This window comes from Colletotrichum spaethianum (genome assembly GCF_022836535.1).
Source record: "Colletotrichum spaethianum MAFF 239500 DNA, contig05, whole genome shotgun sequence".
NCBI lineage: Eukaryota > Fungi > Ascomycota > Sordariomycetes > Glomerellales > Glomerellaceae > Colletotrichum > Colletotrichum spaethianum.
The window spans coordinates 931,825-957,453 of NW_026054775.1; the positions used below are offsets into that span (position 1 = coordinate 931,825).

The 25,629-nt window shown below is 55.2% G+C and overlaps 4 protein-coding genes across 4 annotated transcripts; 1 reads left to right on the forward strand and 3 right to left on the reverse strand.

The window, feature by feature from the left end:
• Nucleotides 1-233: 233 nt before the first annotated feature.
• On the reverse strand, nt 234-1,199 carry ColSpa_02805 (C2H2 finger domain transcription factor mtfA; the record flags this gene model as incomplete). Its single annotated transcript, XM_049269017.1, has 1 exon — nt 234-1,199. The coding sequence occupies one exon, from the start codon at nt 1,197-1,199 to the stop codon at nt 234-236; it is 966 nt and encodes a 321-aa protein (XP_049124974.1).
• A 17,578-nt stretch (nt 1,200-18,777) lies between these two features.
• Nucleotides 18,778-21,075, reverse strand: ColSpa_02806 (G2-specific protein kinase nim-1; the record flags this gene model as incomplete). Its single annotated transcript, XM_049269018.1, has 3 exons — nt 18,778-20,432; nt 20,485-20,946; nt 21,033-21,075. The coding sequence occupies 3 exons, from the start codon at nt 21,073-21,075 to the stop codon at nt 18,778-18,780; spliced, it is 2,160 nt and encodes a 719-aa protein (XP_049124975.1).
• Nucleotides 21,076-21,662: 587 nt separating this feature from the next.
• Nucleotides 21,663-23,687, forward strand: ColSpa_02807 (ankyrin repeat-containing protein; the record flags this gene model as incomplete). The annotated part of the gene is made up of 3 exons (XM_049269019.1): nt 21,663-21,884; nt 21,970-21,985; nt 22,036-23,687. 3 exons carry the CDS (start codon nt 21,663-21,665, stop codon nt 23,685-23,687), a joined length of 1,890 nt encoding a protein of 629 aa, XP_049124976.1.
• A 445-nt stretch (nt 23,688-24,132) lies between these two features.
• ColSpa_02808 (phosphoribosylaminoimidazole-succinocarboxamide synthase) lies at nt 24,133-25,206 on the reverse strand (the record flags this gene model as incomplete). Its single annotated transcript, XM_049269020.1, has 3 exons — nt 24,133-24,707; nt 24,771-24,930; nt 25,018-25,206. The coding sequence occupies 3 exons, from the start codon at nt 25,204-25,206 to the stop codon at nt 24,133-24,135; spliced, it is 924 nt and encodes a 307-aa protein (XP_049124977.1).
• Between the last annotated feature and the right edge of the window lie 423 nt (nt 25,207-25,629).

The following is a 25,629-nucleotide window of genomic DNA, read 5'->3' on the forward strand; positions in this document are numbered from 1 at the left end:
GATTGTTAAAAATTGCGTGTCGTTTGATCTGAAAACCAAGGCGTCGTTGTTGCAGTCGCGGTAGCAGTAAATGCCTACCACGTGGTATCTTTCCCGTTATAAAGCCGGTCCGAGTTTTTTCCCTGTCCAACTCTGATGTCTCCAGGCCATCCCCGGCTGAGAACCCCTTCCAGTCGTGTTGGTCATGATGCAGTAAAAATGGAAATAACCGTTGTCGAACCCCCCAAGATCGGCTAGTTGCTACCGCTCTCGAAGCTGTGGCAACCTCGCTCGTGGCGCTTCATGTTGCTGCGAACGCTGAAGGCCTTGCCGCAGCCGGCGTGCGGGCACTTGAAGGGCTTCTCGCCCGTGTGGGAGTGGCTGTGGATGCGGAGGGACGAGGGGCGGGAGAAGGCCTTGTTGCACGTCTGGCAGATGTAGCGATCTTGGCTCTGAGGGAAAGAGGCAGCGGAGGAGGGGGAGATGTAGTGGTGGTGTTGCCACGGGTTGGAGCCAGCAGGCCCAAGACCGACGGGCACAGGAGCCATGGGCGGGAACTGCTGAGGAAGGGGGCGCTGGTAGTAGATGCCGGAGATCTGAGCCTGAGGAGGAGGCGTGGGCTGCATGGGAGGGTAGTAGGACGCAGCCATGGGGTTGTGAGCGGGCATGTACGCAGGCGGGAATGGCTGCTGGGCGTATGAGGCCGGGACGGGGACTCTCGAGACCATAGGAGCCATGTGGCGGTGGGCGTCGGCCTCCAGAGGAGGCGTTGACTCGTAGTAGTAGTTGCTCTGGGGTTGAGAGACAACGGAGAGATGGCTGACAGATCTTGTTGAGGGCGAGTTGTAACCATCGAAAGAGGCATCAGAGCTCATGGGAGGCGTGGGAGGAAGACCACCGCGGCCATAGTGAGAGGAGTTTGGCCTCGTCTCGGACTTTTGAGAGGACGCTGTTTCGAGAGTCAGTCTTCTGCCGGTGGTGTAGCTGTTGCTATGTTGGTGGTAGTCCGTCCAATCCGTACCTTGTTGAGGGATTTGAGGATGAGTCTCTGATGTGGGCGAGCCTTGGTCGGCAAGGCCAAGGAGATTTGAGATTGAGGGGAGAGAGCACTTTGATGTCTCGTCCATGGGGGGCGACGGGGGAGGCTGAGGAGGTTGAACGTATCCGTAGTGTGTGCTCTGCTGGGCAGCGTACGGGTTCGATATTAAAGCGCTCGCCATTGTTGCTGATTATAGTTCCAAGAACTCTGAATGTGTTGTTTGCTGCTGGTATGATGCTGCTCCTTGGGCGGGTGTTTGTCTTGATCTTCTTGTCGTCGATGGTGCAACGCAGAGATGATGAGAAGGTTTGGTAGGATGGTGATAGGCGTAGGATATTAGGAACGCAACAAGTATTAGATGTAGAGTCGTGATTAGCCCCAAGTGCCAGCTGGATACTAGAGATTGATTTTGCTTCGGGAGTTTTCAAGATTCCAAACAAGATCTCGACGAGGGGAAGGGGACGGTGGGTAGTTTAAGTATGAAATGGCCTGGCGAAAGAAGCTTGTTGGTGGGTGGATGGAGTAGAGGTGGCAGATGGGGGAGGCAGGTATATCAGATCTCCCGAAGCAGAGTGGAATGGGTGATCAAGCGTAAATCCACACGATGATCCCTGGACGATGGGATGCCACAATCGCCTGTCACAAATTGTGTGTGGGTCAGAGGCAGAGAGAGTGGGATAAGTCTTGGGACCGTTACGCCAGGCCTGGGGACCAGACGAAAGACGGCGATGGGGGTGTGGCAGTCGGTGGCAGCTAAGCAAGGATCAGTCCAAGGTGCTTGTCCTGGGCCATCGACAGGGTGCTTGTAGTACGTACTGCGAGGCTTCACGACAAGGGGAGGAGACGGGGTCATCGGTACTAGTAGGTAGATGAGACCGGGTGGAAAACTAAAAGAGGGAGAGCGGATATGTAGCGGAGACACAGAGAGAGAGAGGCAAGGAGGAAGAGAGGGGAGCACGAGCATATTACCGTTACCTGCCTCTCATCAAAGCCTGGCTATAGCGCCTCCTGGATAATGGGATGACGGGGTGAGGTAAGGGTACAGGGTCCGTTCTCTGACTTGGGGTGCATCGGGGGGATCCTGAGCGATGCTTGTTGTGTCCCTGGACAGCTATCACAACAACAACGATCTCGAGTCTTGCGTGGGCAGAAGAGAGAGTCTTGGGTGGTATCCGTGTTGCTGGCTGGCAGCAGCAGCCGGGATTGCGGGTGAGATCGAGGGCGACGGGCCCCCGTCTGGCATGGATCAACGTCAATGGGATCGCTCGAGGTCAAACGGTCACTGGTTTATGCAACGGCAGGGTCCTGCTTGCCAGGGCTAACCTTTCAACGCCTCTCCCTCCTTCTCTCACACGGGTATGTACTGAGAGTGTCCCCTACATGTCGTGGACGCACACCCTCCTGGCTCCTCGTTTTCCTCACTTTCGATGTTACTCTCTCTCTCCCACACCCTCCTCCATCTTGCCGGCACACCCCTGAACACGCCTCCCCGGCCCCCCTCCCAAGGTTGTGGTGCGTGGGCCGCTAACATGCCCAGAGCTAATCCGGATCTAGTGCTGTTATGCATGGCACCACTCGGGCCACCATTTCCCTTTTTGGATCCTGTTCCCGTTCCGAAGACGGGGCAGTCTGAGGGGCCTGTCCCTTGTCCTGTCATGAAGGCTTGTGTGTTTGGGACGGAGGTCCAAGGGGTCGGTGTAGGGACGAGGCACCCCCAGCACGAGTCTGTCGTTGTTGCTGTGTGGTGCTCGTGGACTGGGGTTGCTGGCCGCGGGCACGGCACCACAGACACACATTGCTCCGCACACACTCACGCACTTGAGACGAGCAACGACTCTGTGCCTGACTGACGTCGGGGGGCGTGCGGCGTGTGAGGCCCCAAGAGCTTCATCAATACCCTGCCAGCCCTGTGCTGCGACCGGATTGTCGAGCTGATCTTATGCCGTTCGTCGCTTCTGCTTCGCCGGAACGTCATCCCAAGGCTGCGAGAAGGGCAGAAAAAGGGACGGTGGCTCGACGTGCCGTGCTGGTCCCATGTTCGGATGACTGGTGTCTATGTTCCAGAGTTGCAGATGTGTCCATGATGCACATTGTCAGATCCGAACCTCGTTCAACCTGCCGACGATGCGAGATGATCCCAATTTGTCTCAACAAGTCTTCCTGGCACATTGGGTTGTTTCTCTGTCATGTTCGGCCGGTCACCCGTGCGGCAAACCAGACGGCACGGAGGACGGAAGCAGCCCATCCCAGATCATGGGACATTGACTGCAATAATGCTCCGGATTTGCTGCAGGGGAGTGGGCAAGCATTAAGGACGGATGCTGTTTCGATTGACGCTCATCATGTCGCTCCTCATACAAGCTTAACGGGCAGAAGTCATAGAGGTCTCTGGAAAACCGGCCTGCCCTTCAGCCTCTCATGCGGAGTTGTCGGATGAAGAAAGCCGGCGTCCTACATGTTGCAAGTGCCGCTCTTTGCAACGGCAACAGCCGGACATCTCTCCACCATGCCATGTGTTCGTCGTAGGGTTCGAGCAGTCGTGCCGCTCGGCAAAGTCGATTACCGTTCAGTCGTACATTGGCGTGAAAATATGGAGGAGAAATCCGTTTCGTTGTGTGTAGGGATGATTGAATGCCCGCCATGCTTTCGGGTCAGGCATCAGGCCAAAAACGGAGTCAGTCATCAAGTTGAGTTCAGTCCTGGCAATTTCGCCCCATTGACACTCTTACGATGGAAAGTCAACAGAACGCGACGCACCCCTAGATAGAGTTTGTGATTGCAGCCCGACTCGGCGGTGGCTTGAGGCATCCAGAAGCGCCAGGGAAGCACTCCCGTAGTCGCCGCGAGCTCCAGGCCAGGCGCTGCCGCTAAGTCGGCGCCGTCGACATCGCTTGCAGCGGCGGCCGTGCGAAAGGGCCGCGCACGTCAAGTTTGAAGCAAGCTGTCAGCGATTCCTTAGCCTCCGCCGCTGGCCATGTCAGTGTGCTCAGACATGACCATGGTGTTCTCCCCCATCTTCCTTGGGGTATGCGGCATGAGAGGGATCGGACGGGCGGCGGCGTGGTCGTCGTCAAAGAGACGGTTCGGCATCGATTGGTTAATGGGGCGTCAGGGGCGCCGGGAGCCTGTTTCTTGAAGGGGGGGAGACTCCATATTGGCATGGCATGAGGGTGTGTGTGTGGAATGTGAGATGTGTGAAGGGGGTGGGAAAGGGGGCTTGAGAAACAGACGGTCGGAAACAAACGCTAATTTCAATATGATCTTCAGTTTAGCTCGGGCGCCAGGAAAGCCCCTCGCTTGCGCAGGGTGGCTTGAACCTTGCAAGGACAGGGGATCGTGGGAAGAAGAGACTGGTCTGGTTCTTTGGCTTCGGCTCTTTCACTCATTCTGCCTCTTGTCGGATTCTCGCACTCTCTTTTCTGTGTGTGTATGGTCATCTATTTTTCGGCCTGGTGCTTGCTTTCCCAAACCATTTGATCCCCCGGGCCCCGACCACGATGTCTCGCCCGTCCCCTGCCTTCTGCAAGGTGCCTCTGCCTCTGTCTGGCCCCAACTGCCCTTGTTGAAGGGGTCCGTGATCGACTTGCAGGCAAGGGCCGGGAAGATGGCAGGAAAGGTTTGGAAACTGTAATGGGATGTACACGGAACGGCAACAGGTTGCTGGGAAAGCCTGGGTCAAGGGCCTGAGGAATCCCTCTTAGGGAGGGCCATGGCATAAAGAAGGTCTCAAGTTCCGAGAGCGTTCAGGCACAACTGTGCGGCAGAATGCGATCGGATGAAGCAGTGACTCGTCCGTTTGTTGCTGTTGAAGACCTAATGACAGGCTTTGTCACGCCTCTTTCCGATGTCGTCCCAAGTCTTCTGCCGTGACAGCTCCGGTCGCTCTGATGTTTTGTGAATACTTGATTGTGCCTTTGGTAGCCAATCTCAATGTCATGGGGTACATGCGTTGTGTGTATGGTGTTTCGGGATACGTATTTGGCGTCTGCGGCTCTGATAGCATTTGCATTCTCTTTACATCTGCAATTCTGCACTACGCATTTTGCCATGTGCGTTGCCTTGTGACAAAAGAGCCTCCCTGAGACTCAACGACGCCTTGGCGTGGCACCTGGAGGACGACGACAACAACAACGACGACAACGACCACGATCCATACCCCCCCTTCCCCCCCAAAGAGGCTTGTTGCGCTTGCAAGGCTCGGGGGAACGGGGAACGGGGAGCGTTGAGACAAGTGCAGACTTCAGACTTCGCTTGAGAGGATGGCTGACGACGGCGTTGTCTAGCTCATCCGTGTCAAACTTCGCGAAAGACTTTAGCGTCGTAGCACGTGAAGACACTGATGCACTAAGAGACATTTCTCGTTGAGTCCCCACTGGCAGTGACGACCTTCTCCCTCAGTTCGTAGGCACTGGCCAGTGTGACGAGGTTTATGAGGCTTGCGTGGCGTCAAAAGGGGGGAGAGGCGGTCCGGCCGTTACTTGCTTTTTCCAACACCAACCACGTCCATGTCCAGGACGAAGCCATCACCACACGAGAAATGGCATGGCTAGCTACCGCTATGCCGCGTGCTAACGCCGAAGAAGTTGTGTGTTCCGCTGCGAAGCACGCTAGACTCACACCAGAACCGCCTTGGAATCCTTTAGTGGTTTGCCAGCGCCTCGAGACTGGTATTTGCACATTGCTGGGCCGCCGGCCGACATAATGCAATATGCCCGCTCTTTACAGAGTATTGATTCACCTTAATACTGACTCAACCCTGTCCAGCGCCTACCTACGCAAGTGCGCACCACACTACCCACTACGCGTACGCTGCAGCGGGCGCCTCGTTGCTCACCGTTGTGGGATGGACCCCCCTAATCTCCATGTCCCATCGGTGTAACATCTCGCTCGTTCACTCGCCAATCGGCAGCAGCTGGTGTCCCCCCGCTATGGGGAGGATCGTGATGGGTGAGCACCAACACCATCATAGCCTCTTGGCCGTCCGTGTTGTTGGTACAACCCTGGAGCTACGTAACCATCTCAAGGTTGCCCGTGGCTGAGCGTGCGTTCTATGGTACGCTATCCCACCCATCACCCCGAAGAACATGGGAAATGAGGCCTAGTATTAAACTCCAAAGCTCGCAGATGAAGCCGTTCGTGAAGCATGCAGCGGGTGCAGATCGGCGGGAAGCCGGCCACCCACGTAATTCTTCTTTGTTTTTTTACTTTGGCTAGGCTAAATGAGCACCTGTCAACGACTCAGCACCCGCAGGAAAGTCGTGGACCTTGAAGCTATTTGTTTCGACGGGATTATTCTGCCCCCGTCTCCATATTGCAGCCTAATCCCAATTCCTCGGTCTCGGTCAATATCCTTACGACCGACTGACGATCTCTGTACTTCTTCGAATATGTCGACAAAGAGCGAGGGACTATTCAGTCGACAGAGACCGCCATTCTCATTCTCGGGCTTTGAACTGGACTACGTCCTCGGGCTTTGAAGCTATGCTAGCGCGGACTCGAGCAGCCCTCCCCAGCACGTCCGCCCCTCCGCCGCTGTCAATGGCAGATGGGATAGACAGATCTCTCTCTCTTGGACAAGGGTTTCCGCGGACCAGCGAGGATGGCAAAGCTTCTAAGCCTGCCTTAGCCTAGCTGTGCCAAACGAAACGGCGTCCATCCAGATCGGGCCCAGCGTGTGGCGCCCACCAAACCTTTCGTATCGGTATCCCTTTCCTCATCCCCCGCGCTTGCAAGCTGCTGCGTGTCGACCCTGCAGTATGGGGTATCCTACGGCGCGAAGCGGTCGTACTTCGGAGTCTCTTGCGAGTGACCGGTCGTACGTTGCATATATCGACGCTCCCATATAGCCCTCGTTCTCAGTGCCCCAGAGCGGCACGCCCTATACACAGTAGACAAGTGGCAACTGTACCTGTGCAGCGGCGGTAGCGGTTGGACGCCTGATCAAACAACGGCCTTTTCTGATGGCAGTCCGGCTCTCGTAGTGAGGGAACCCGGGACGTAGACCGTCCTCTCGACATCGTGCATCTCGTTCTCGGACTACGGTGCAGCTCTCCCCGGCATTCCTAGTACCGGTTCATCATCACACCCGTGAATGGACTCGCCTTGCCTCTACATCACTTGCGCGGCCTGAGCCAATCTCTCGTCTGCTCGTCTGCCATCAGCCAATCTCCGGCAAGACCACAAAGGCTGGGCTGGCCCCCTCTGTGTCACCCCTAGCACAGGCCTACCTCTAACCGAAGGGCACTAACGCAGCGCCCGCGCGGTGATCGTCTTCGACTGCCTCGGGTATTATCCCAGAAACACCCTCTTGGTAAATCTTGGTCAGCAGGCGAACACGTTGTCTGCCGCAGCGCCGCGACCTCTGGCTGGGTCATTGTTGTGTCGATCTCGAAGAATTTCCCACGCATCCGGGCGGGAGGTTGATCCAGCCATGACGGGCGATGATGTCGTTGTAGCCGGCACTACTGTCGTCCCAAGCCCCGGTTGTGACTTCAGTTACAACCCATCCGCAGAGTTACAGGCAAGGCCATGTTCGTGGATACATGAGGCGGCATCCACTTCATCAGGTACTAGGAGTCGACGATGGGGGCTCCAGGGCCTCCTTCTTGTGATGACATGGGGGTCACTGTCTGCATCATCACCTACGCATGCGTTCTCAGGTCTTGCCCGGTAAACGTCATGCGACAGCGACCCCGCGAACACTTGGCTCTTGCGGAGAAAATGCCATCCGGAAACCCCTCGTTGTCAATCCTCTCATAACTCTAAAGTCAGACGACGGCATCCGGCCGTCTTGCAACCGATAATGTGCCATGTGCGCTTCTTGGCACATGCATGATCGACCTGAGGCACGAGTGGTGTCACGGAATGCCAGCCGGCCGATGTGTGTTTTGGTACGGATGGTGCTTCAGGAGGATCAATGCTGGATGCACATCCGAATTCTCCGGCCCCTCTTACTTCTCTACGACCCATCGCAGATCATCCGTAATCGACCAACTCATATACTGGGTGCCGAGCTCTAAAGACATGCAACCCAGGCAGCATAACCGATGGCTGGGAGGAATACGTGGCGGTAAGACAGGCTTGCTCCCATTTGCGTCATGTTTCTTCACACACACACACATGCTCTTTTTCTCTCGCACGCCAGTCACCACACGCATTTCAACACCTTCAGAGCCTAGTGGGAAATAAACCCGATGATCACATCCCGTAATCCCGCAAGTCCCAGCTCTAGCCACATGGCCGACATGCTGGTAGCTCATGGCATTCACGAGCTCTAGAGACACTACACAACTGCCGGCCGACTGGGCGCCGCGCGCTATTGTAGTGAGTTTCGTCGTGGTAACGCCACAGGAGCGTCGTTTCCAACAAAGTCCCTCGGTAAGTCACATAGAAATTAATAAAAATTTGGCAAGCGTGGAGATGAAGAAAGTTTGGAGTAAGATTTCGCGAAGAAGCCTAAGGTCACAGCACTGCCTCTATCAACAACAGGAAGCCAAAGGTGAGTTCGGCTCAAGGGTATCCTACACTCGATCTAAACACACTGTCCCCCATGCCGTTAGCGAAATGATTTGATGGTGCCGCCCATTTCAATCAATCCCGCTCCCGGCGCCCGTACGGGCCAATAGCCTACGCCCAGTACCGGTGCGACGGGCGTCACCAAAGGCTCATTCAGGCCCTGCGCGGCTGGCTCCTTTTGGGTGGCAGGGTCGCTTGCCAGGATGCGGAGTCGAAGATGTGCTCAAAAGTGTAGAAAGGATCTGTCGATCAGCACAGGGGCACCCAACCCTGGGCTCTCATCCCGCCGACTTGCTTTTGGGAGCCGTCCCAAAGCGCGTGCGTGTGAGGTTGTGCTCCACCACCGCCGCCTCTTTTCCTTGGTGGCTCTGAGGATTCCATACGAGAGATGACGACACTACGCAAGAGACAAAGTGCCGTTAGATGAGAGGAAATGAGGCTCAAACCTTTTAGCAAAACATTCCAAGGGACAGGAAAATTGTGTCTTGAAGATTAGCGGGCTTAGCTCACTCATCCTTCCGTCGCCTCGCCTCGCCTCGCCTCGTAAAGATTTCCCCCGTTATTCAAGGCCCAACTAACGTGGCTCACCCCTTGGCTGTGCCCCTAGAACGTCCGTGGAACGACAATACTTGGGACCCCGGTCTGTCACTCGGCCGCCTTGAGATTCCGAAGTGGGGGGTGAAGACTGAAGAGGAGGGAAGCACAGGCCAGATGTGTGTTCCCAAGCAGTCGGCCGCTGGGAGCAGCTGGATTGATAATACGGAGCCGGCTCCTTAGATTTGTTGCTTTTCTGCCATTGTAGCATTGAAGATGCCCCATTTCACGAGATTTGGTAATTCAACTCTCTCAACCTGATAACGTGGCTAGTGCTTTTCACGGCTGACATGGATAATCTCGATTAGATCTCGCCGTAACTTTAGAGAGGCTTCTGACTGTCAAGGCTGACGACGACTAATAGAGAGTTTCGGCTAGAGTTATGACGGCGGGCATCTACGGTTCCTAGCCCGAAAGATCGGGAGAAACGCCTCGTCCCAAACCACACAGACTTCTTGATTGAACAAAACGCAAGCAGTAGCCCAGTTTCCTATCTTCTACTATGGTCTCTCGAGCAATTCATGATTGATTCAACAAAGCCTGATACGAGCTTTGACAGACAGTAAGCAATCCCCTTCTTCATCAACTTTTCCCCGATAGCCACTTGGGCTTTACCTCGTCGCTCTTTTCTGGCACTCCGGCCGGCAATCCCATTGGACGCCTCTCTTGAACCCTCCCGAAAGTTTCCTGCGGGCACAGCCGGCTTCAAAGGGTGTGCAATGCCCAAGCCTGGGTAGGAAGCTGAGGCCCACGGGACATCCTGTGATCTCCAGCCTCCGCGACGATCAGCCGGGATCTCCCTGTCCTATCAGCAACGCTCTTGAATGGCCGACCCAAGAGAACCGCCACGCGAAGGAGTGCAGCCTTTGCTGAATACGTACTAGACAGCGTCGAAGAACCGTGGGTTGAAGTGACACTAGGAACGAACCCGTCCTTTACCTATGGCGCTAACTAAGGGCCCTGGTTGATGGATCACTCGTCAACTGGCCTTTTCACTGCGTACTACCTTACGCATTTCGTGGGTCTATCAAGCTCGCAATCCTCGGACTCACCATCTGCTTCTTTCGTAGGCGCACCTCTCTACCCTCCCATTCTGGCTGTTTGCATCTATCCATCCATTTTGCTCCACCACGGGATTGGATTACCAGATTCGTGGCCCTCATCGTCACATCACCTTGGCTTTCTCCCCCATCTTTCAGGTTTACGGGCCAGTCGAGCATTGCAAGGCCCCTGACTGGCCCTTTATTGATTGTCCGTCCGGACGTCAAGGAAGGGCCAGGATGCCATTGAAGCGCTGTCACTCGCTACCGTTTTCTTATTCTTCCGCGTCTAGCTCCAAATCTCCTTCGACGCCTCCGGGCGTCATCATGGCCTGACTTTGGGCCTTGTCATCTTCCCATACTCTCGTTGTTTGTTGGTACGTCTCTTGGCTTGGGAAACAAAAGCAGCCAGCCACAGCCACACTCGCCAACCAAATGATACGCTGAGCCTTATCCCCCTTTCCCCTTTAGCTGTTCATCCTCCGAAGTCGCTTGGTGGAAAATCATCCCTGTCAACGACAAGTTGTCTCTCTCTCTCTCTCTCTCTCTCTCTCTCCCAAACGGGGGATATGCCTCACCCTTGCGAATTTCCATCGACACGCCAGTTTTATTTCTTTTGGTCCAATGTTGCTTTCTCTTCAAGAGGTTGCAACGGGCGCTGCGGGGGATGGGAATGAGCTCCAAAGCCTGGATTAATTTTCTATTAATAATGCCCGCAAACCTGTTAATGCGACGAGATTACCCAATTTGGACTTTGTCCGGGATGCGATGTCCAGTTACATCTGTCGCTTTTTGTTTTGCTTTTCTTCGAACTGTTCGTCTCGCTGCGCTGCAACGCCAACGACAGTTGTTCAAGTCGATGATACAAACTCTGTTCGGTCTTCATTTCGCAACTGCCGCGCTCGTTCGTCTTTTGTCATGTATGTCGAGTATCAACCACGAAAGATTGATTCGAGTTTGGGGGCGATTTCTGACCACGGGAGTGAGATTGGAGCATGTAGCGACCCACGTCGGTGACCAGCACATGCTGCTTCTCGCGAGACATGCCGCTGCTGGGATGGAGGCTAGCAAATGGCACGCACGCGCTTGTGCCGGCCAACTGCAACCCTTACGTCGACCGGTGTGGCCCGTCTTCAATATTTCGGCTTTGCTGCCTGTGCCCGTGTCGTTCTCGGTATTGGAACAGGGCCAAGTGAGAAGCAGCTGTCGACACACAGATGCGCGGTGACAGTCGGGAAGCCTGCATTGCAACGCAAGAGCACCGAACGTATCCCCGGCATGGTGGTCATCCTTCGCATCTATCCATCCCCATCCCATCCCGCCCAACGCGCAGGCCGACGAAGAGAGAGGCAGGGAGCACGCTGCGGGCTTAGCTCGTTTGTCGCTGCCTCCTCAAGGATCCCTTTCGGCCACGACATCCGCACCTGTGTCCGCAAGTTGGAGCTTCTCTTGCCGTTACTGATCCATCCCGCCGCATCGACCGGGACTACGGAAGCAGTACCAAGGGGGCGGCAACAGGAGCCCTCCCAAGCTTGTGACGAAGGACTTGGCCCGCCGCTTGCGACCAGCTGGGTACTTATCGCCTGCTGAATCATAGCTGCTTCAGGGTTAGGCAAGATGGACCAAGAGGAGCCTCTACTGTATCATGGCGGCAAACTCCGTGGGCCGTTCAGATACGAGGCCATGCTGGGTTTCTATGCCTACGTGCCAGCTTCTGCGCAGGCCAAACTCGCCCATAGTTGACTTTTCCAGTCTATACAAGCCCAACAAACCCAGGCGAGGGCCGCATCGCAATGCGCCTGCATCCTCTCGACGACTCGATCACTGCAGGCCTACGGGGGAATGCAGTATGATAACCCCGAGAAAGTTGGAACACCGATGACTCGCAAGCCACATGGCTGCAATAAGGATATTCCTGGCCGTGCTCAACGAGACTAGAAGACCGTTTGGGATCTTTTTGGAAAGGATATCCCTCTCACGCCCAGCCCTGTCAACAGAAACGGAGACGGACAGGCGAAATGAGGTATTCCTGCTTTGCACAACCCTCGGCCCCTGCTCCTGGCCCCTATATCAGCCCCTAGTAAGAGTCCCAGACAGCACCGGCGTTCCGGCTTGCTTTGTGACAGCTCTTTGACACACAACAAGAACCATAACAACACCTGGAATAGGCGTCCTGTCCGGCGAACGGACATTCATCGATATATCTCGATATTGGAACTCGATGGCTGACGACCCGCCGCTCATGAGGTCTTACGTTGCGTGTTACATCACTCGGGGCTGTTGACTCGACGTAAGAAACCAATATCCGAGGATGAGAACGGGTCACCTGCAGCTTACCAAACGACCCTGTCCCTTCATAGTTGTGAAGGCGGAAATGTAAGGTTAGGCACAACCGAGTGGCAGCCAGTACCGAGCTGTCGGGCGAGTTCCGGATGTTGCCAATGGGCTCTGGCTTACATAGACCCGGCTCCGAGTAGTAAAGCGTGTCTTCGAGGCCAAAGCAGAAGTGCATGCAATTTGGACCACTTCTCGGACTATGCCCAAATCGACAACTGTATCGTGGGCAAGGATCTCACCCCTGCCCCCCTTGACCTTTCCTTCCCCTCAAAAGCAACCCTCCCACCCTAGTACCGCCTCTCATCGGTGTGCTTGACGTTACACGGTACTGGAGTCCCACCGATCACCGTCCTTGATAATTACCTTGACGTCGTTCATCGCGACGAGGCTCCGTTAGTACCGAGCCTCTGGGGCCCTCCATCCTGACAACTGGGAACAAGGCACCTTGGGATTATTGGGTAAAACTGGAGGTCGTATGTCAGAGTTCGATGGTGAGCAGCAAAAAACCCCAGAGACTAAAGCAAACCTACGTGTGAACTCTCAACGTTTCGCCCTCGGTGGACTACCCCTATGCGAGGACTAACCTCGGTGGGTGCGTATCCCAAAGACTACCCACAGTTTCCTCGCCGCCGGTACTCAAACAGAGGGGTGACCCCAGGAGAGACACGTTTCCTTTGGTGTAGGCTTTTCCCAGACGTTGCGTCGACCATACGTACCACGGAACCCACAGCTCCAACTACGATCGCAGCAGTTGTCCGAAAAGAAGCCAGAGTAAATGGCAAGCAAAGCTGATGACACAAACGGCACGACTCCGAGTCGAGCTTAACCTCATTTCGGTGTCCACTGCTCCCCTCCTCGTCACCCTGTCGGTAATACTACGGTACTCCAGCGAGGCTGTGCTTGATACGTATCGAAAATCGTGGGACTGGGGGCAACTAGGAAGTCCGCGATTCAGAGGATCCTTTCCAGGGATCTTGCAAATCGCAGCGTCTATCCCGATTCACCCGAAAGCCCAACCCAGAAGTTACTCGTGCCCTCTGGGCGAAAGTTCAGGGGGTGAGATGAGCGTGCTCAGTGGGTGGGAATTTACGAGATACATTACGGCGACAGAAAAACCTTCCGAGCGAAAGAGCTGCCTGCCGTGCCATGGTCGAGGGACCCGACAAACGGATCCAACAGCCTGGAGTATGCCTTCCACCACACTTATTGTCATACTGAATCCACTCAAGGAGGGGACGATGCCCGGCAGGTTCCAGGAAATCGCCAGTCTCCCGCGAGCGAAGTAAGTGACGATCAGCATCCCTCGAGCCCTTTATCCAACCTTCATTCCACCAGATAGATGAACCTCGTTGTCGACCCAGTAGGAGAATGCGTTCTGACATCAAACTTTGTCCCGTCCAAGCCTTCCAGAGAGATCTCGGCCGGCCTAGCGTCTACGTCTTCCCCTCCTCATGACGAAGAGAACGCATCCCGTTCGCATGGGCGGGAAACACGCCTCGAGATCACTCGCACCCACTCGGGTGCAGGTGTCCCAATCGCCGACGCTCGTCTTCACCTCCAAGTGGACAGTCACCCTTGACACAGGTAATATGGCGCGATTTTCACCAGCCGAAGGAGTCTGTAGAGCGTCAACTCCGCAGGAGAGCCCCCTCTTTCAACCATTCGGCCCCCATCTCAGTGAAAATCCCTGACACCTCATGCCCATCTTTGGGGAAAGGGAGGGGCGATATTGAAGCATCCGCTTGGTAGAAACCGCATATGCGCTCCGTATGTGCCGTACCAAAGATCACTGGGTGATCACCAACGCATATCCATGGGTGTGTCGGAAAAGACCAGCACGTCAGCGACCATGTCCACCCTTCTCTCTCTCCTCCGGCAGACAGTAGCACTGTAATGCACTCACGGGGGTCTCCTGTATTGCAGCTCCTCTTCCTGGCGGTAGCTTAATCTTTGTTGGACTCCGCTGGTCTGCTTCAGGACAAGACTTTAGCAGTTAGCTCAGGAGGCAAAACCACTCAGGACGAGACACACGTTGATGTCGAGTCGAGCAAGAAGGGGGGCGTATATGGATACTCGAAGAGGCTCGTGATATGCAGCGGTGAAGTAAAAATCCACCACACTCATAGACGCGAGAGCCGGACGGAACTCTCCTTTTCACCAACCCCGTCCTATCACTGGTTGGCGTCATATCTGTAAGCCTGTAGGGTCTCCTAAGGGAAATGTGACTGCCCGCACTGCGATCTCGCAAATCTGCGTCTGTTAGAGGGTCTTTTACCTTCTTCGTCGGCCCATTAACCAGTTCCAGACATAGGTCTCACTGTCGGCCGCAGTATTTGCCGGATGAGCTCGTCCACTTTGTACCTGCCCGCCTGATCTGCACTTCTGCATTTCCCTGCGGGTGGTCAAATCTCTGAGCGAGCGAAAGGAGGGTCTCGTTGACGATGGTGTGGGGGGCAAGATGGATTCGGAAAGCCTCTTCGCCAGTTGCCAAGAGAGCCTTGGAAAGAAAGGTCAGCTTTCCATAAAGATACCCCTTTGGCAGCCCTTACATGTCCCAATTACCGCGCCCGCAGACGCCACCACCAAGGCCTCCAGACTCCATCCTTCAAGTCTAGAAGCTTTAGTGTCATGGCAACGTTTACAGGGCTGGCAATGCAGGGAGCCATTGGGAGGAGAGACGCAAGGCCTATCTGATGTGGTGGCATTTACATACGTTCCAATAGTCAGCAGCCACACGGCAACAAGCCGAAGCAACGCATCGCCGCCCAGACACTCACGGACTCATCTGCGTCCTGTCAACGAGACGGGTGAGCGGATGGCGGACGTTGTCGACGAAGTTCCAGTCCAGCCGCAACGCCCGCTGACCCTCGCTTCTCGCATGTTGCCTCTTACGCCCCCTCCCCCCTCCCCCCTGGAGCCTTGGGAGGAATAAGCGTGACCGCGAACGGAAACCGTAAGGCCGCCCCAAAATTGACCTGCTCCCGGTGCTGAGGTAAAGCAGCAAGATGATTGCATTCCACCATCATGCACCTTCGCGGTTGGTGATGATCCATCCTATGACTGGTCAGTGTCCGATCCTCCACGCGACTGTGCCGCAGGCGCGCCTTGCGTTAGCAAACATTGAAAGATCGACCCGGAAAGGGGTCACACGGTGCTCCGAGCTCGAGAAGCGGCTACGCGGTTGCGGAAGCTGGCCCCTTGACGGTGTTCCCCTGCGTAGTGCATCATGGTGCTTGTCGTTCGTCCTCTCCCTTTGACTGTGCGTCTATCCTGGCCCTTAGACGTAGGATCGTATGCATACATCAGCCTGGGGTTCAGTCCGAGGGTCGAATCAGTCAGTCCAGCTAATGTCGGCGGTCGATCTGCGAGCCTGGCTTAGAGCCGGAAAGTACCCTGTCGTACGGGCAAGGAAAAAGCAAGACAAGGCGAGTAATGTCCCAAATACCGTGATGCTCGCACATGGTATCTTGGAAGGCTTGGACAAAAAGCAACGTTTGTTCCCGCGGTGCTCCGTGCCCTGCCACCGCGGGCTGCATAGTATAGCTTGACAAACCCGAGCAACGAACGTATTGGCGATCCCACAACGCGGACGTCACTTCTGTTCTCGGTAGGGCCATCCGTGGGAAAAAGAAACGCCCTTCCATCCGGAGAGACAAGAGGTGTCTCGACTAGAGCGGAGTAGTCTTGGGGTGGTTGGTTGGTCGGATTGGCTTTCGTTGCCCGGGGGGTTCATGAACAAGCCAATAGGCAGCCATGGAGGTTTTAAGGGGACGGTCGAGCACGATTCGCATGGGTTTTCCACTCGTGTCTCACTGACCACGAAGCGAGAAACAAAAAACGCTCGCTCCCTCGTGTGCTCTGAGTTGATTATTCTAGCTGCCGTTGTGGCTGGCGTTGGAAGCTCGTAAGTGCACGGCTAGAAGCCATTGTCGCTTCGCGTGGCTTGAGACAATGTGTTTGGGGAAGCATGCCCTTTCTTCGCCTGAACCCTACGTTCAACGTAGAACGGTTCAAGACTAGTTCGCGTCGGGCTGATTCGGAAATCGCCAGTATCACAACCCGTAACGGAAGGAATGTCGTCGTTCCTCCGGCTCGTTGCTTCTTGAGACAAACTGTCGTTAGTCTATACAACTGAGACACAGACAGACATAAACAATCCTCCACCCCAAGGGAAACTGATCTCTAGGGTCCGAGAGATGAGATACTGTAGCACCACATCTAGATCTTGTCCATCACGATCACGAAGTGATAAATCTGGCTTTCCTCCGAAGCAGCCCTGTTCTTCGACAAAGCAAGCAAAATGCAACCCCATGTCTGACCCTGAACAGCTTCAGGGTAGCTTCTCGCGGAGCACTAGTCCGACTTGGACAACCACTTCGTTAGCCTCTCCTTGACTGTCTCGAAACATTGACAACACGCCAGAACAGAAGGAGCCGTCAAGTGTCCCTCTTGGCCGTGCTTCCGCTGACGCGCGGGGCCTCTTTTCTTCTTTCGGGGCTTTTCGACCAAAAGCTGCATCGCTTCCGCAGAACTGATCGACCCTGTGCCCAAAGCTTTCGTGACTCTCGGTTTCTCGCATGCCAGAGGATTGCGAGGAACCCCAGCCAGGCCATTGAGCTGGAAGCGGGAGAAAGGGGGGTGACCTGGAAGAAGTCTAAATGAAGTAAGCGAGGGAGGAAAAGCAAACATATCATGGAAACACCAAGCCTAAGCCGACTTGGGCCTAACATCATGAGCTGATGAACGAACCATGTACTCGGCTAGTATCTGGGTTGAGCTTAAGCCCCGAAATCGCGTCAGAGGGCACCATGTATGCTCCCGCGAGAGAAAGGGCACTCCCAAAGCGAAAGGAGCATCAGACTGAACGAACCCAGTGAGCTTCCTTGCTGGCCCGCGCAGCCAGCAGCTGTCACCACGGGAAGTGGATGACGATGTTGATTCAAATGGAAACATCCCCAGGCCCGTCCCGTCTGTTGTCAAAAAGACGGAGCTAATGCAGGAAAAGCCCGCAATCACGTACGTCGTCCATCATGTCTGTTTCAACGCCATGATGACCGCTTAGTGATGATCAGCAAACACATGCTCAAGCTCGTGCTCCCCAATCCCTCACACCCACCCCCTCACATATCACATAGTCTCTACTGATCTTCCTCACAGCGTCTAGCGCGTGGGGTCTTGCCAGCCGTTTGTACGCTTATGCGGACGGATCAATGTCTCTGAAACATACATGCATACGTACATACCAGTAAAAACCGGCACGCAGGCAGCTACTCCCGCCATGTATATCATTAAAACTAGGATCTTCTTAAAAGGCGAGTGATGAGAACATGAGAGATGACGTGGATGGGTGCTTACGGGTGAGTTATGTTTAACTTGGCCCCATGTACAAGAGGGGCGGGGTCTCACAAACGATTTGCTTACAAAAGGCTGACAACGACTGCGAAAAGCAAATATGCCTTTCAAGTGTTTCCTGCTCCTTCGCCGTTTGGTGTCTCGGTCGAGAATGTGACCATCGGTTACGGGTTAAGGAGACAACATGGCGTGGAGTCTCGAAGGGGTCTGGAATGTGCAATGTCTCGCGTTGTCTGGCCGTTTCCTTGCCCTGACCAAGCCCATGATGTCTTGGACTTTGAATGTTTGAGACGAACCCATAGTTGACGAAGGCAACCGGATGCTATGGAGACCGTGTACCGGTTAGGGCAAGTAACTCGGGGGAGCTGAGGCTGCCGCTGGCAACTGTTGGCGTGTGAATCTATCGTATTGCATGCCGTGTCCAGAACTGCAAGATCGAGCATGCGGGACATCACACAGTCAGTACATATGCAAACGGAAACACGAGACATGCTTTGAAGATGGAGACTGTCTCGTCCTTGATAAAACTACACCTGCTACCCTGATGCAACTTGAACAAGTGGCCAACGAACACTCTACCCAACGCCGTAACAACGTCTGCAATGTAAATCACACCCAGCCGAGTCCGGCAACACCATTCCATCCCAATCCAACACCTCTGAAAACCATCTTCATAAGTGTGTAGTTCAAGAGTCCCGTCTGATCATCACCGGGACTCAGGATTGTTGTTGTGAATAAACACCCACAATTACCTCCATCGGAGTGTCCTCCAACTTTTTCGGTGCCGCCAGAACAAAGGAGAGTGATGCTAAAGAGAGTAATGACAACAGAAAAAGACAACACCCCATAAATGACCCGTGTGCATGCTTTGGTATCTTCGCCACCCAACGCTCGTGTTATGCCAATAGAAAAGAAATCATCTTAGACTCTGGCCATGGGCTTGCGTCGCACCAGGAACGGACTCGGCATCTCGTCACGCTCAGGATCCCACACCGCGGCAGGCTCGCCGCCACTGGCCCGACGCTCCGCGATACGGTCCTTGAACGTCCTCTTAGGGCTGATGTTCTCGCCGCCGGACATGACTGCAGAAAGGGGACGGCCGCCTGCTCGGGCTTGCTGAAGTTCGACCAGCGTTCTGCCCTTTATGTTGTTCTTAGCCGCCAGCTTGCCAAGGGGCTCCTGGTCCTTCTTGGTAGAGTTCTTGCGGGAAAGGCCGCCTGGAGATTCGCCGCCGCTTGCAGCTGTCAAGTTCGCCGCAGAAGGAATCTTACTCAATCGGCGGGTAGGTGACTGGCCCCGCTCGCGAAGGCCACGGCTCAGGTCGGGGTTTGAAGCCATGTTGGGCAGAGTGGGCAGTGTCTTGTTTTGGTTCAAGCCGGTCGCCGAGAACTGGGGTTTGACCCGAGAAATGGGAACCGACTTTTGAGAGGTCAGAACCGGGCGATCCTTGGATGTAAAGGGGTTCTGTCTTGACTTGATGTTACGCGTAGGCGAGGGAACAACGTCCTCGTCGTCGGAGTCAATGCTGATGGTGTCGCGATGAAGATCCCACATGGGATCGCTAGACGCGCCGGCGTTCTCGGAGAAAATGTTTCCGTTGTTAAGGTTCGGCACTCTGGTGGCGGCGGTGCGTCGAGGGGAAAGCGACAGAGAAGCAATGTTGATGGGCGAAGGAGATGCCATCTCGATGTCCATGGGAGTGCCCATACCACCAACAAACATGGTCTGGGCTCGGCTAAAGGGCGTGCGAGTAGCCTTCTTGCTCGTGAGAGGGCTGTCGGATGAGATATCGGTGAGGTCCGTCGAGGTCGAGAGCTCTTCGTCTCCGCTGCCGTTGCCCACTGAGGACCGCGGGTACTCGGACTTTGTTAAGGAACTGCCAAGGTCGTGTGCCTGAGCAGATTCAATGGCCATGCTGACGGCCTTCTTCTGTAGCTCTGCCTCGACACGAGACTGCACTTCGCTCTCGAATCTTTTACGGAGGGCTTCGATCTCCGAGTTGATTTGTCGGTCAATCTCGAGACGGGCCTTGACCTCCCATTCTCTCCGCAGCGAACTGTCGACTTCTTGTCTGACAGAAGCCTTGTCGGCCTCAAAGGCGGTGATCTTCTCCTCCAGCTCCTTCACTCGGCGCGCCAGGGAGTCTTCTTTGGTCTTGATGACCTTGTTGAGCTCTACAACCTCCCTCTCCTTTCGCATCAACCGGACAACCGGAAGGTTGAGAAGTTGCGCAGTGTCTGGGCGGTGATCTGGATTGACTCTCAGGCAGTCCTTGATAGTACCCATGAGCTCGCTTGAATAGCAACTGGGCAAAGGCGACACCTTGCCCTCCTTGATCTTCTGGACGAGCTGGAAGTGTGACTTGGCGTTGAAGGGGGGTTCGCGAGCGCAGAGCTCATAAATGATGCATCCCAAAGACCAGATGTCGGACTTGAGGGTGTATTTCTCGGCGGCACAGATTTCGGGCGACATGTAGAAGGGTGTGCCAACGTAGGTCGACGCGAAGTCGTGAGACTGGATCATCTTGGACAGACCGAAATCGCCAAGCTTGACAGAGTTGTCTTCTCCTAGGAAGACTGCCTTGTAGTTAGCAAACATGTTGTCGGTTGGTGGAGTGACGAAACGTACCATTTTCGGGCTTCAGGTCGCGATGCAGGATGGTCATGGTTCCGGGCGGCGTCTTGGGCTTGGAAGCTGTGCTGAATAGGCCCAGGACGTTGCTGCCAACCTCGGGAGGGTCGATGCCATAGTGGCATCTGTAGAGCGCAGTAACCAGCTGCGAGAAAATGCTCCACACGAATGACTCTTGCGCGCGCTGTCCTTTGACGGCCAGATCTCTGATGACGCGGCCCAGGTCGCCATTGCCGCAATACTCCATGTAGAGGTGGAGGTCTTGGGTCGACTTGAGGTGCTCGCGATGGTAGTAGCCGACGATGTTTTGATGGCGGAGGGTTGAGAGAATCTGGAACTCGGCATGGAGCTGCTCGCGCTCCTTTTGCGACATCTTGAGGTAACTGATTTCCTTCCGACACATGACGAGGCCATCGACCTTTCTCCGAACCTTGCGGATTACTCCAAAGGAGCCATGGCCTGTTTCATCGCATCTGTCAGTTGTGAATTCTTTGGGGGAATTGAATTGCACGACGAGGGAAAAGGTCGTGAACGTGTGTGCGTACCGATTTTTTCCAGCACCTCATACTTGTCCGCCTCTGAAGTCATCTTGGATACAACGCGCAGTGAATTTGATTAGAGGGAATCTTTGTTTGTATCCATAGAAGTTGAGAGGCAGTTGGAGGCGGCGTCGTGAGCCTGCTGTTGTTAGTATCGGAGCTGTTGGTGGTGGTTGACCGGGAAAGGTGCACTGCGAGTCAAAGCTGGTGAACGATGGTTGCATGGGCACTAACAAGATCGAGCTCGGTAAACAACCGGGGTGCGATGCCATGGCAACGACGCTAGTGTCGGAGCTGAGATGTTCCTTTCCTGCGCAAGGGGGATCCACTGTTCTGGCCAAATTCAGATAGCTCTTATCGATAAGAGTGCCGAGGGGTTGATGGTGGGGCACCGATGATGTGCAAGAGGCCGTCACGTAAGGGAAGTCTCAAGTGGCCCGTGCGGGGGCGATTCATGAGCATGGAGTTATCGGACTTGACGCTCCCAGGCTCCTAACTTCCTTTCCTTGATGTGCCAAGATCTAAAGGCAATCCTGGGAAGCCTCGCCTCTTTGATGCCTTTGCTCCCTTAGTTTTGTTCTGCTGGGATATTGGCTGTAGACGCTTCTGGATCGTTCTTCCAGGCAAGCCTTCACGATGGTGCTTCGGAAAGACGAACTCGAAATACAGCTCAAAAACGAGAATGAATTGATCAAAAATGGCGTACTGAGAGAGGATAACCCCTTGGACCAGTCTGTTGAGTTTGAAGCCTTTTTGCTGGCTTGCAGGAGGGGTGACCTGAAGACGTGTCAAGAGCTAATCTCGGCGGGTGTGAACATCAACGGCAAGGACCGCTTTGACTACACCCCCCTGATTATTGTAAGTCTCCTAGAAGGACATGGCTGGGATGTCACTAATCAGGGGTGTTAAGGCCAGTCTATGTGGCCATTTGGAACTCGTACAGCTACTCCTGGAGTCCGGTGAGTATCGCCACGCTTCAATGTGAGTGTCGCTGACTGGACCGAACCAGGCGCTCTTGCTGAGAGGAACACGTTCCAAGGAGAGCGATGCATCTACAACGCCCTCAATGACAGGATACGGAATCTTCTTTTGGAGTATGACTACTCAAAATCGACGGATCCCTTGCAACCATGGGCAGGGCATATCACCAGTCTCCTCTCAAAGTACGTCCCGAAGACGACGGACATCAGCTTGATTGCGGCTGCGCAATCCTTCGATTTGCACAAGTTCCTCCTCGCGGCACGGACACCATACTTCAGGAAGAAACTATCTGATGCACCCGAAACCACGACATGGAAGCTCCCGACCACTCTCCCGTTGGAGTCCTTCCAGGTCGCCCTCCGCTATCTCTACCTTGGCGAAGTACCAAGAGACGTGGTCAACCCCCGGAGCACCGTCACGGAAGAGGAGGTTCTCACCGGTGTCGATAAGCTGAGCAAACATCTCGAGATCGAGCAGCTCTGGGAGGCGATTCTCGCCGGCAACGACCGCCGTCTCGCGCGTCAGAGGTACGAGGACGAGGTGAAGCGCGCGCAGGGCCAGGTCGAGCGGTTCTACCGTGAAAAGGTCTTGGGTCACAAGATGGTAGTGGAGACGAAGAGGGTAGGTGACGTGAAGTGGCGGCATGACAACTCGATATTCGCCGACTGCCTTCTCTGCGCGCACGAGCCTGAGAGCGACGAGACAGAGAATGACACAGAAGACGGCGACGATGTCGTTCATCTCAACGGGATCCCACTCGGCCCGACTACCAACGGCGATAAGCCAAAGCGAAAGCCTAGGAAGTCAGTGGTGTATCCCGTGCACAAGGCGATGCTCATTCGCAGCCCGTATTTCGAAACTATGTTCTCCAGCGAGTTCAAGGAGGCGCAAAACTCAGAACACCTCCATGTTGTCACGGTGGATTGTATGCCTGATGTCCTCGAGATTGTTCTCACCTATCTGTATACCGAAAAGGTCGACTGTCCCCTGGAGCTTGCCCTGGACCTGCTGTACACGGCCGACATTCTCTTCCTCGACAAGCTCAAGACCAAGGCGGCGCAGGCCATCAGCACCCTGGGAAGCGGCAACAACAACGTATGGGCCGATCGCACCCACGCCTCGGCGGAGCGGGAGGACCAGCTCGAGATGGAACCTATCAACATCTACGACGTGATCCATGCGGCCTGGGACTTGAGGGTGCAGCGCCTAGAAGAGTTTGCAGCGCGGTACCTTGCCGATCGGCTGGAGGACTACATTGACGAGCCCGAGTTTGCGGAGCTCATCAAGGAGAGTGCGGAGAGACTCAAGAACCGCCAGGAGACGGATACCATTGAGTTGCTGGACGATATCCGGTATTACCTAGGCGAGCGTTTCCGCTTGCGCTTCGAGGACGCCAACCTGGATGAGATGATGGACGAGGAGGGTGAAATCAACGCCGCCATGACGGAGACTATCGCCGCACAGAGCGAGCAGCAGGTCGACGAAAAAGATGACCTCGTTGCTACTCCCAAGGAAGTGTCACCTGCTGTGGACTCTGCGAAGGATGGCGAAGGCGATGAAGGCGTCAAAACCCTGGGCGGTGAGGTGGCCGAGGACGAGTTCGCGTCAGATGCGATCAACTACCAGATATTACTTGGCAAGATCGACACGATGCTGGATCGCTTGAAACTGGACGCGTAGACGTTTTACTAGATGCCCTAGAACTAGACAAGACTACTGCCCATGTTGGCAAGACTTATCCCGTGTGTGCGTGAAATTGATGGCAAAAAAAGAAGAGAAAAACCCAGCCCCAAGAGTCAGCCGCGTCTCATTATTGAGCCAAGGTTCCGTTCGGGTTTTCAGGCTTCGAAGCCATGTGAGAGGTATTTGAGTACCAAGGCCGGAATTCAGGGTCTTGACGAGGATGAACGTGTAAGCCAGAAAAGTAAATGAACTACCCGAGGAAATTGGCAAGGTCGCGAAACTGGAACGTGGCACAGGCTTTCAATCCTCCACCCAGACAATGATTAATCACATGCGTATTCCCTTATTCTTTTTTTCTATGTCCGCTCTGGCGGACAGCCAGCATCAACCCCTGGTATAGCAATCGCATCAAAAACCCATCCCGAATCGCCGACCAGCCCCCTTACGACTGCGCAACGACTTCGTCAAAGCTCTTACCCACCAGCTTCAAAAACACATCCTTGTACTTCTCCGCCGTGGCCTTGCACACCTCCTCGGGCAGGGTGACGCCTTCCTTGCCCTTGAGGCCCTGCTCTATCAGCCAGTTGCGGATGAACTGCTTGTCGAAGCTCTCCTGGTCGCGGCCGACCTCGTACTTGTCGGCGGGCCAGTACCGGCTGCTGTCGGGGGTCAGGACCTCGTCCACCAGCACGATCTCGTCCGTGTCGGGGTCGACGCCGAACTCGAACTTTGTGTCGGCCAGGATGATGCCGCGGTCCTTGGCGTAGTCCCGCGCGGCGCTGTACAGCTGGAGGGACAGCGCCTCGACGCGCTTGGCGTACTTCTCGCCGACGAGCTTGACGGCCTCGTCCGGGTGGATGTTCTCGTCGTGCTCACCCTGCTCGGCCTTTGTGCTGGGCGTGTAGAGGGGCGTCTCAAAGGCCTGGGACTGCTGCATGCCGGCCGGCACCTTGATGCCGTGGACGGTGCCCTTGGCCTTGTACTCGTTCCAGGCCGAGCCGGTGATGTAGCCGCGGACTGCGGGCATGTTAACCGTGGGTGCTGGGGTGGGGGGTTTGGGAGTGAGATGGCGATACGTACCGATGGCTTCCAGGGGAACGACCTTGAGGCGACGGACCTGCATGGCGCGGTTCTTGATGAGGGCGGCATCGGCGGCGGGCAGGCCGGCCGGGGGGTCGAGGGTGATGAAGTGGGTCTTGAGGCCGGGGACTCGGTCCGAGAGGACCTTGAACCAGTGGGCCTACAATTCAGTTGCTTTAGCAAAAAAACAAAAACTGTTGTCATGTGTGACCCGGTGATGATGGGCGGCCGGGCGTGAGTTTCTTACGGAAGCGTGGGTGAGAATGGCGCCCTTGTCGGGGATACCGTTCTTCATGACGACATCAAAGGCCGATACGCGGTCGGAAGCGACAAAGAGCAGAGTCTTGTCATCGACCTCGAAGACATCGCGGACCTTGCCCTGGCCGATCTTCTTGAGGCCGGTGAGGTCGACGGAGGTGACACGGTCGGTGGCCATTGTGTGAGAGTGTGTGTAGAGCGTTGAGCGTGTGTATGAGTGGGGTGGAGGGGTAAATTGGTTTTTTGGAGGGGTTCCGATGGAGGGGCAGAGACCAAGACTATGTGGTCGGTCGTCCAAGTGAGAACGGAGGGCTCGGGGGGGAAGCGTTGTCTAAGATGGCGCTTGGGAGCGATATAATGCAAAGGCCCGGTGTTACCTTTACTGAATGGCAGGAGAGGATGAGTCAAGGTGAAGCCGAGTTCGGGAGGAAATAGTGGAAGGTGAAGTGAAAAGCCGCACCGTTTCGGCGCGGGTGACGAAAAGCGCATGAAAAAAATTTCCCCTTCGGGTGCAGCCGCTCCACTGGTACCCGTTGACGGCTCGAACTCTACCACAACGTCTCCGGCTTCAGACGACGACCTGAATCATGACTGGGAGTCA